At 38.3% G+C, this 11,234-nt stretch overlaps 2 protein-coding genes across 8 annotated transcripts; one reads left to right on the top strand and one right to left on the bottom strand.

Annotated features, from left to right (window-relative positions):
* Positions 1-247: 247 nt before the first annotated feature.
* LOC112170113 (probable mannitol dehydrogenase) lies at positions 248-1,883 on the top strand. The gene is made up of 5 exons (XM_024307281.2): positions 248-339; positions 455-568; positions 696-1,209; positions 1,304-1,457; positions 1,545-1,883. Exons 1-5 carry the CDS (start codon positions 248-250, stop codon positions 1,748-1,750), a joined length of 1,080 nt encoding a protein of 359 aa, XP_024163049.1. The 3' UTR covers positions 1,751-1,883.
* A 102-nt stretch (positions 1,884-1,985) lies between these two features.
* Positions 1,986-7,838, bottom strand: LOC112170108 (elongator complex protein 4). Of its 7 annotated transcripts, none has more exons than XM_040508917.1 (11): positions 7,687-7,838; positions 5,450-5,552; positions 4,960-5,329; positions 4,493-4,703; positions 4,169-4,395; positions 4,004-4,076; positions 3,750-3,906; positions 3,254-3,332; positions 2,911-3,070; positions 2,733-2,824; positions 1,986-2,329 (listed from the first exon to the last, which is right to left on the bottom strand). In XM_040508917.1, exons 4-11 carry the CDS (start codon positions 4,623-4,625, stop codon positions 2,162-2,164), a joined length of 1,089 nt encoding a protein of 362 aa, XP_040364851.1. In that variant the 5' UTR covers positions 4,626-4,703; positions 4,960-5,329; positions 5,450-5,552; positions 7,687-7,838; the 3' UTR covers positions 1,986-2,161. The 7 variants fall into 7 exon arrangements, with proteins under 7 accessions (XP_040364851.1, XP_040364850.1, XP_040364852.1 ...); XM_040508916.1 differs by lacking the exon at positions 4,960-5,329 and adding an exon at positions 6,355-6,416 and having other exon boundaries at positions 7,687-7,832; XM_040508918.1 differs by lacking the exon at positions 7,687-7,838 and adding an exon at positions 5,943-6,329.
* Between the last annotated feature and the right edge of the window lie 3,396 nt (positions 7,839-11,234).

Genomic DNA, 11,234 nt, shown 5'->3' with positions numbered 1-11,234 from the left:
TATTTTCGGATTTTCCTCACCCAATACGTCATCATCTCTTCGACATTAGAATTTTCCTCACCCAGTACGTCACCCCAGCCCAAACCTAAAATCTCCTCCCTCTCTACATATATATAGCATTTAACTCCATTGAAGCTAGCTCATACTTCCACATCTGTCTGTCTCTCACCTTTTACTACTCGAACGGCATTAAGCCTGCCTCAACACCAAAACCATCAGTTAAGAATCTGCAACAACGAAAATAGTGATGTATAACGAGCAAGAACACCCCAGGAAGGCATTTGGATGGGCTGCAAGAGATTCATCTGGTGTTCTCTCTCCCTTCAGTTTCTCCAGAAGGTAGATTGTCAAGAAGTACAACACTTCTCCGTTCTTCCTCTTCAGATTAAACCATATATAGTACATGTTTGTTTTATATATAGTTCTAAAGTTCAACCGCATTGATTGCATGCAGGGAAACCGGAGAGAAAGACGTGACATTCAAAGTGTTGTACTGTGGGATTTGCCATTCGGACCTTCACATGGTCAAGAATGAATGGGGCTTCTCTACCTATCCTCTGGTTCCCGGGTACGTTCGACCTTTTCCTGCACACTCTTTACTAGTAAAAGGTGTTTACCATTTTATTTATATTAATGCTTGAACCCTGGCCTCTTCAGTAATCTAATATATATATGAACACAATTTGGCAATGCAGGCATGAGATTGTCGGTGAAGTGACGGAAGTAGGGAGCAATGTACAAAAATTCAAAGTTGGAGACAAAGTCGGTGTTGGATGCATAGTGGGAGCTTGCCGATCTTGTGATAGTTGTACCGACCATCTTGAGAACTACTGCCCCAAACAAATACTCACGTACAGTGCCAAGTACTATGACGGAACCACCACCTATGGCGGTTACTCTGACATTATGGTTGCAGATGAACACTTCGTACTCCGTATCCCGGACAACCTACCCCTTGATTGTGCTGCTCCTCTCCTATGTGCCGGAATCACAACCTACAGCCCGTTGAGATATTTTGGACTTGACAAGCCGGGCATGCATGTGGGCGTGGTTGGCCTAGGTGGTTTAGGCCACGTCGCAGTGAAGTTTGCCAAGGCAATGGGAGTGAAGGTTACAGTGATCAGTACGTCCCCTAATAAGAAGGAGGAAGCAGTTAAACACCTAGGAGCTGATTCGTTTTTGGTTAGTCGTGACCAAGATAAAATGCAGGTAATTATTTGAACAAGTTACACCTTTTACGTCTTTTAAGTGGATTATTCAATGAACAAGTTACTTAATGTTTGTTTCATTGATTAATTTGTAGGCTGCCATTGGTACCATGGATGGGATCATTGACACAGTTTCTGCACAACATCCTCTCTTGCCTTTGATTGGTTTGTTGAAGTCTCATGGAAAGCTTGTTATGGTTGGTGCACCAGAAAAGCCTCTTGAGCTTCCGGTTTTTCCTTTACTCATGGGTAAGCATGTAACTACGAGTAGTTGGCTTTACCTGTTATCTATTGCATTTTAGGGTTATTAACAGAGCTTAATGTTCGATTTAACAGGAAGGAAGATGGTAGCTGGTAGCGGCATTGGAGGTATGAAGGAGACACAAGAGATGATCGATTTTGCAGCCAAGCACAACATAACAGCAGACATCGAGGTTATCCCAATTGACTACTTGAACACTGCCATGGAGCGCCTTGCCAAAGCAGACGTCAGATACCGTTTTGTCATTGACATTGGAAACACACTGAAGGCTAGCTCTTAAATTCTCCAACCCAGACTGTATCAATGAAGAAATAAGAACAGAAGCCGAGACTGATCTGGTGTCATAATCATTGTTGTTCTTTCTCCAGAGTATTTTTAGTTGTTCACAACATTATAAGCAGAATGTAATGTGATGATTCAAAATAAATGATTACATGAATAATGTACTGCCTTCTTTAATGATTTGATATAAATGATTCATTTATATAATGTTACTGCCTTCTTTTGTAATGTTGTTTTGCCATATAATCACTTCTAAGTGTTTTGCTATATCTCTAATCCCTACTGCTAATGCAAATTCATCAAAAACAAAAATTAAGAACCGAAAACTAGTATCTGGTACAAACAGAAATGAAGTTATCTGCAACGATGGCTGACTTTCTGAATTTCTCCACTATGACAGTGTCAGGAACTAAAAATCAAGATATCCAGTTTTAGAGGACCCAGAACAACTACCAGAAGTGCCATATGAACTCCCACTAGAACCATTGATAGGGGCCTGGTTTAGACATTCTAAAACCAAAAACCTCCGCTTTTGCAGCTTTATTGAGAAAGTTGTTGCCTCAAGAACGACAGGAACCTGTGCAGGTGAAATTAAGAAAAACATTTAAAAAACATAAGCAAAACAGAGTAAACACTCAAAATTACTTGCATTGTGCCAATTTAAAGTTTTTTTCAACTAGACCAACTTCAATAAACATGTGGTAACCATACAATGAAATGTGTACAGCATTAACTACTCAAAAGGTAGCAGAACTAGTGGCATATCGGTAACTGTACTGACAGAAAAATGTAATAGTATTAAAGAGCCTCTAAGGATGACTGAGTGAATGGGTCGGTAATGTAGTTACATATTTGCAAATTCGTATCAAGTAGCCTAGCAAATATGATAACCTTTGTACTAACTTCATGCACATAAAAGGAACGACAGCAAACTTGATTCAATCAGTGTTAGATTTGGGTGAAGCAAACTTTTGCACTACCTGTGTGTTAATTTGCGCTACTTTCTGCACATTAAGAAGGCCAACCATGTCCTGGTAACCAGTAAGGAGCGTTGCCAATTCCTTGTCCTCATCTGAATTAATCATTCGCTATAGGTTAGTAATGGCAGAACAAAAAAAGGGTAAGAGTGCAAAGAACAATGTGAGAGCTGATATAAACCTGGAATTGCTTTAACTGACAGCAAGGTGTCTGCCATGTGCTGCCATCTTGTAGAGGAGGATGATGAAAGAAGACTAGGCGGAAATGTCACAACAGCAACTGCATTTGAAGATCGTAGCATGCTTTTTAGAGATCTAAGGAAGGAAAGCATGTCCCATTCCTGCAATGCAACAGTATTAACTGTATTATGCTTAATTCAGTAATACAATATATTGATTTGAGTAAGGAAAAGACATACACAACCCATATGAATCACCAAAACAGCAGAGAAAATAAATAAGAGGCAGCAACAAAGCAAAGACTCAGAATAACAGTTGAAGACCAACTAACAATTGCCACTCACCAGGCTGGAATATCCACACTGTGGAGCACAGAATGATTGAATGGCAATACGACCAACACAAGAAATGTTGCTGTCACTTCTGTAGAATAGTCAGAAGAAGGTTAAAAACATGATAGCAGATACAAAAATAGAATTAACCATTAGAACATTGCCACCTAAAGTTCTACTTAAGCAAGGATTAATAATATTCATTACCCAAGTATTACAGAGACTTATGAATTATGACAACTCTTAACAACTCAACATGAGATATGAAGTATTTGACAAGAACCATTATAAGCATCAATCCCATTTGTTAAAATCAAAACCTTACAAACATAGTTTTTAGACAAATTAACCATTTAATATTTAAATTCACCAAATGTTAGCCTTCATAATGAACTAAAGAGCTAGCTTGACGTTCAGAAAAACCAACGGATTTGCTTATATTTTTACTAACCAGACATGATAAATGTAAACTTTTAGGCAGGTAAGAAATAAGACTAGAATACTATACCTTGGAAATTGTGATAAAAATGTAGCACAACGATCATAAAGTGTGACAAGATTTGGAGAATCAAGAATGCTAGCACAATCTATTCGCTTGCCCGTAAGAAACTGCCTCTCCAAGGGCTTCCGCAAGTCGAAGTTGTTGCTGAACTCATGTTTCCCATCTGGACAATGAAAGCATAAAAAATTGCTCTCAAACTCCAAACCAGCTATGTGCTAATGAGACTAGTTTTATAAGAATCAAGACCATTGAAAACTTACTTTGACTATCAAAACCCTGCTGATTTTCACCAAAATACTTCTTGTATTGCCAAGCTATCCTCAACCCTTTCTCCTGAAAAATATTTGAGAATATAGTATCACATGTATTAATGTTCAGTTGCTGACCCTATAAACCCACTTACTGAACTCGAAGAAGAGGAAAACCTGATCAGGGTCTCGATGACTAGACTTTTCATCTTTGGGTACCGCTGGACTAGGCAAAGTACCAAGAAACTGTCTTGGGTCCTTGGCTGGGCTTGCATAGAGAAGGGGTTGGTTGTGAACGAGTCCTTGAGACATGAAATTCCTAAGTAAAAGCATATGATGAGGTGCTTCTGCATCTTCCATCACCATTACTAGGCTTCCTAGAGCAAAACCACCACCTAAAATTTCTGCAGATTAAACATAATCAAATCAAACTGCTATACATTGCACAAAAAATACACATAAATAATGATATTTCCAATACTTTATTAGTTAGAAGATTACTGTCAAGGTCTGGAATCCCAGATGAAACAAACATTGTGCCATTGGGTCCATGCTTGAGTCCTGGGATTTGAGGTGAGCTTGCACCCGAAAAACTGCGAGAGAAGCTACTCGTCCTAGTCTTGGTCACAGCCATGGCTGCCAAAACACTCTCCAAACTCTCAATCAGTGCTTCCAACCAAAGCCTGGAGCTCTTTCCTCATTAACAGATACCCTGCAGCCAATTTGCAGTTGACAAAATTTACAATTGCCCTCATCCAATAACACAAGTAAATATCAGTGGCGGATCCAGGATTGAAATCTTAGGGGGGCTTGGATTTCTTAAACGAAAAAAGAAAAAAAAAATTATGGAGAATCTCGATGGTGCGAGAGAATTTCATTAATTAAAAAACAAGGGAAGCAATATGCCCTATCAAGAGCAATTGAATATTCTAGCCATGGATTATCCTTGAACCAAAACTGAAATTTACGTTGTTGACTCCCTTGTTCGGTGAATGGAAATGTTAACTCGGGTTGAAATGAACCCAACAAGACATAGGCTTTTCGAATACTATCACGCTCATTCACTGGATATTTCCATATGCACAACATAATCCAGGATCACGTTCAAGAGCATTGATATTATTTTGTGGTTCAGGAATGGAAGGTGGAGGTTCAACATCAATATTTGGTTCAGGACTAGAAGGTGGAGGTTCAACATCAATATTTGGAGAGGATATGGAAGGTTCAGAAACCACATTTGAACTTGAAGACTCGACATTTGTTCTTTGAAACCATGTATGTATGAATTTTGATCGCTTCGGTTTCAGCTCATGATTTGACATTATACTCTAACACCAGCTACATTAAGAAATTAACTTTGAATTAACTATTTTTCATAACAACAAATTTAACATAAACAAAAAGCCACAATATAAGCCACAATTTTATATGCACAATGAAGAGAAAAGAAAAAAGTACCTTCGAAAGCAGTAGATTTCAGCTACTCTAACAATGGACTCGAACATTTGTTCTCATCAACATCATTAAATATTGGGATCCAGGTTGAGCATTTGAACCATGCCTATAACATTTGAGATAATTTAACTATAATCACATAAACAAATATAGGAACGCAAAAACAAACATTCTGTTCCAGACTTCCAGTTCATACTTCATAGTGCCCATTACTCATTCACAATTAAACATTTAAACAAACATAAAGAAAGAAGCAGAGAAGTAAATGGTAGACGGCACGGCTACACCTACTAACTCCTAAGCAAAGAAACAAACAGAAAGAAGCAAAGAAGCAAAGAAACAAACAGAATTACTCAATTACAGAAAGAAAGAAAGAAGCAGAGAAGCAAAGAAACATTTAAACCCAATTAAAGATGTAGTTTGAGATCAATATTTAACCCTAAAAATTGCCCCAAATTGGATTGATTGAATTAAACAAAATTGAAATTATACTTACATTCAATTGAATCAATTATGGCACTTCGAGTTAATCAGAGATTCAGAGGAATGAGGAGAGGCAAGCATGAAGCAACGAAAAACCATGGTTTCGCTGGGGGGAGGACTTGAGGAGGCTACGGAAAGAACTCAAAGAAGAAAGGTTGGGCAGCTGGGGTCGGGTGGGCTTGAGTAGGCCTGGCAACGTGCGGGTACGGTGTGGGTTCTTAACGGGCCGACCCGGCAAGAACCCATTAGCTTAACGGGTTTCGCGGGCCAAACCCGGTGAGTTTGCGGGTTTTCCGTTGGAACCCGTTAAAACCTATAAATAGATTTTTTTTTTTTTTTTTTTTATAACTTTTTATCAAAGCAACTAGAACTAGTTAATTATGCATAGTTTATAAATATACAATCAAGCATGTTTATAAATATACAATCAAGCTGTTGCATCTTCTCCTCTTTCCTCCATAAATTGGGACTCATCATTTATACTCATCTACAAAAAAAAAAAAAACATACAGACTTAATTATGCATAGTTTATAAATATATAATCAAGCATGTTTAATAAAACCAAGACCAAGTCAGAAAGAGAATCTAATAACCTGTTGCAGAGTAAGGAAATAAGAAACATCCAATTACTCATTTTTGCTTTGGGGATTTGCAAGTCCATAAGAAAAAGGCCAAAACTGATTGCAAGAAAGATCAATGGTCCACAACCACAAATAAGATTTTTGTGCATAGTATCTAAATTCACCCTTTAAGTTGCTCTGTCTAACTGAATCAGTTTGATAGCACCGCCCATCTATTGGAGTTCTCAGTGTAAATAATGCATCACATACCCAGTAAACGCAAGACACCAAATAGTCCTTTGGTGTTCTTGTCAGCAATTCAGAAAGATTGGGAAGGAAATACAAGGAAATATTCAAATAGGCAATACAATAGACCAAGCACTCAAGGCATAGACAAAATTAACAAAACTCAGCAATTACGCTATCAATAAGTCAATAACAACAACGGGAAAAAGTGTGAATTTTTACCTTTCTTGTTTCTGCTACTAACCAGTATCACTAGACATTATCAACCAAAACACAACTACATAAACAACGGATATCTTAGTTTCGTCCATATACTATTCCATCCTCATTCAACTAGAATTTACTCAATGCAGCATAAGATCGAGCTCTTTGTTCATCGGAATATACAACGTACATAGTGAACACACCAAACACGGCACTGCAGCTATCCCATTTAATAGTAAGGCTGAAAACTTTTCAATACCAAATACAACAATACAAGCCAGAAATTTCCTTGATGGAATAATTCCATCTCATCAACTACTGTGTTAGACAAACAACTTCCTATACCCCAGATCTCTACTCTTTTTCAATCATTTTATAGATAGATAATAATCCACTGCAAAATGTCAAAATTTAAACTTTATCATCACCAACAAGAAAATTAACAAATAGAGATACAAGAAAAAGGAATTTGAACTCGAAAAACCAACAACAATCATAGATCCATTAGATCATAATAGAGATTCCTACTGATGATTCATACATGAAGCAACAGAAAAACTAAAAACAATTAGACAATTAATTTAACTAGTAGGACTCAACCATCAAACATTAGTAGAAACTAGAAAGTTACTGAAACAAGTGGCAAAACACACAATCCAAAAGCCCAGTGCTTTGAAACTGAAACTGGGTTTTCCAATTTCGACTGATTACATTGAAATCCAAGCTTGAAAAAGAAGCCGACTTACAGTTGGGGAGGTCTCGACGAAGGCAGTGGAAGAAGCTCGAACAGTGATTAACGGTGAAGAAGAGAACGAGGAAACCTCTAGCTTCTCTGGGTTTTGGGTTTGGAGGCTGCTCTTGGTTGCCGAAAGAGTTTCCTATGAGTTTTAGTTAACGGGTTCAACGGGTAATAACGGGTTTAGCACGGCCCAGCCCGTTTATTTGCGGGTTTTTGACGTGCGGGCTTTTTTCAGCCCGGATTAATAATAGTGCGGGTTCGTGCGGGCTTTTAGCGTGCGGGTATAGGGCGGGTTTGCGGGTTATGGGTCTAAATGCCAGGCCTAGGCTTGAGTGTATGCTACCACATTTTGAATACAACTCAAATGCTTTCAAATATTTGAAGTTTAAAACTCTACAGATATCAGTTTCCAATACAAAACAAAGCCGCAAACTTTAACCTTTAGTAACTCAGAACTTGAACCCACAAACTTGAATTGATTAGAGGAGTGTAACCCAGAGACCAGAGTCTGTTCAGTGCTACTTTGGGGTTTACTGCGCCGTTCGGCCAGCTCCGGTCGTTTCTCGAAATAAAACAGCCAGAAACACGCACACAGTGGGCTATTGTTGAGATTTTGCAATTGAGCCCATGTCATTTAGGCCCAGGTCCATTTGACATTTTTGCGACAAACTAGCACCCATTTTCTTTTATGTTTTTTTTGCCAAAATCTTTAGCCTGTTAATTATTTGGATCCTTTTTTTTTTTTTTTTTTTAAAAGGTACTTGGAATCCAGCCTAACTGGGAGGCTAGCCCCACGCTCGTTATTATTATTAATACTAGAAGGAAAACACACACTATGTGTGTGCATTTAGTTTTGATAAAAAATAATAATAATAATAAAATCATTTTAAAATAATGAAACCAATTTTTAGCACTTTTTTTTTTTTTTGGAAATAAGACAAGCTATATTAAATGAAACTGAGGAGTACATAGAGCGATGCGACCACATCGAAAGAAAAACAATAAAGCATAACAAGATGCACAAACGCAACTATAATGAAGTAAAAACAATAAAACATAACAAGATGCACAAATGCATCCAGGATGAAAGGTAATCAGGATGTGACTTGATACCGAAAGGTATCGCTGCACTGCATATGTCACAAGAGCAGTGTAAATGTTATAATAACTGTAACCGTAACTGTAACCGTAACCGGTGATACAATCACCCAGGAGAGGTGATTCGCTCACCAAGAGTTCGAAAGTAACTGAGGGTGTCAAAAACTCGTAAATTAGCAGACGAACTCCCAAGAACTAGAACCAGTACCAACACATAATAAGCATCTGTCTCGGATCCAAGATCCGAATTTGAGTGCGTCCAAGGTCCCAAATTCGGATCCAAATTCGGCCCAACTGCATAATTAAATCTGGCAAAGCATACATGACTAACACCCAGGCCCAATTGTGAATGTTGTGGACACCCACACATTTAGGTTCCCTGAGGCCAGCCCATCTGAGGATCCTCGTTGCACCCAACCACCGCGCCGCCGAGCCAGAATGTCGCACCACCAGACTGATCTGCCACACCGCCGAGCTATCTTGGAATAGGACAGACCGGAAAGAGCATCCCACCGAACGACCTGGAAAGCCCTTCACCAGAACGCGCCGCCATTCCTTGAAAAGATCCGATCTCATAACCACCAACCCATGCCGGAGAAGGCCAAACCACTGAACCTCCGTCCAACACAAGAGTAAGATAGCACTATTCCCACAATAATCAGATCCCGGCTGATGCAAAGCCAGACGGGAATCCTCATAATTGAGGCGTGCAGCCAATTGCCCCCGCCACCCAAACTCACGACCAAAATTCCAAGAAGTCTTCACAGCCCAAAAACTCTTATTTCCCATCGAAAGGTCGCCGACCACTTGCCCAGATCGAACGTAGCCTTGAATCCCAGGTTGTAAAGACCTGAGAGAGAGGGAACATATCACTATCCGCCGCCGCAGGAGGAATCGTAGACCACGCCTTTGAAAAACAAACGGGAAGAAAAGAAAAGACAGTTTTTACCGCACTCGAGGTATACGACACCAAGGGATGTGCCAACATTGTTCTCCATCAGAGATGGAGAAAGTTGCCGAAACGTCCACCCATCGGGGCTGTGTTCTCTCAAACCCTAATGAACCAAATCTACTTAGTTTTACTTCCAATTTTTAGCACTTAAATAAGGGAAACAGTTGAAATTAGTGGGTGACAGTTTGGGGAGCAAATGGATAATGCTTATTTTTTATTTTTCTTTATCTTTTTTTCCTTTTGTAATTACAGCTTTACCTTTATCCTTACACGTTTAAACTTTCTTAAACTTTTTTAATATTTGAGGGCTATTTCAGTAAAAAAAATAACTTTGTTTTGACTAACAAACCCTCTTCTCTTAATAATTTTTTTTTTTTTTAAATAACTTAATAATTTTTAATATAAGAAGGATGATTGTACAACGAAGGGGACATGTTACCTACACCTCGAATACTAGTGTAAGAATCCTCATAAAGTACATCCTCGTTATTATTATTAATATAAGAAGGATAGTTGTACAGCGAGGGGGACATGTTACCTACACCTCGAGTACTAGTACAAGAATCCTCATATAGTACATCCTGAATAATCACAGGAGTCTTATCTAACCAATAATCATCTAAGTAAGAGATACTAGCAAGATGTGACAATCTAATTATTTTGTGAGACTGTAGATTGGGCATCGCACATGATATTTTGTGAGATTGTCAATTAATTGAGAATGTTTCCCTCAAAATTTGACCTTATATCAATACGTTACATACGCAATCGGGTCATGATGGGTACAATAGACGGCATCATCGATACAGTTTCAGGCTCCTACCCTTTCGTGCCATTGATTGACTTGTTGAAGACTAGCGGAAAGCTAGTTATATTAGGTGTTCAACTTACCTATTGAGCTGCCAATTTTTCCCTAATGATAGCTAATTTAATATTATTTTTGCCCTATTTTTGATCATATTTATCTTGCACGCATGAAAGCACTTATGCAAACTATTCCTAATACAGCAGTCTTTCATTATAATTAAACATAAGTTGTTTTGAAATACAATTAAAAATTAGAGAGACACGATTGGCGGGGCATATCACGTGGCTGGTACGTTTGTCCTACTTAAGAATTTCTCTAGATAAGGATGAAGCTAATGGCTGGAAGTGTTTGTGAGGGAATGAAAGAGACCAAAGAGATGATAGACTTTAATACAACTAAAGAAAAGGTTTATTACTTTTCAAAACCATTTATCTCAAGAAAAGAGAATGCCTTTTCACCTATCGATTCTAATATTATACTTGTCCAAAGGTAAATGGTTTTGAAAAGTATATGTAGGAGAAAATTAAAAAACAAAACGTTCCTGTCTCTCATATATATAAATCATCGTCAGTGCTGACACTACTCGTATAGCCATCAACTATGAAAGCTAGAACTTATTATCCCACAAACATGCTATAAATACATAGCAATGAACGCATATAACACACATATTTGTGTACACAAATACTAAGAGAAA

The sequence above is a fragment of the Rosa chinensis genome, chromosome 6, assembly GCF_002994745.2.
Source record: "Rosa chinensis cultivar Old Blush chromosome 6, RchiOBHm-V2, whole genome shotgun sequence".
Lineage (NCBI taxonomy): Eukaryota > Viridiplantae > Streptophyta > Magnoliopsida > Rosales > Rosaceae > Rosa > Rosa chinensis.
The sequence above is the reverse complement of the archived record's forward strand: the minus strand, read 5'-3'. Positions and strand labels throughout refer to the sequence as shown.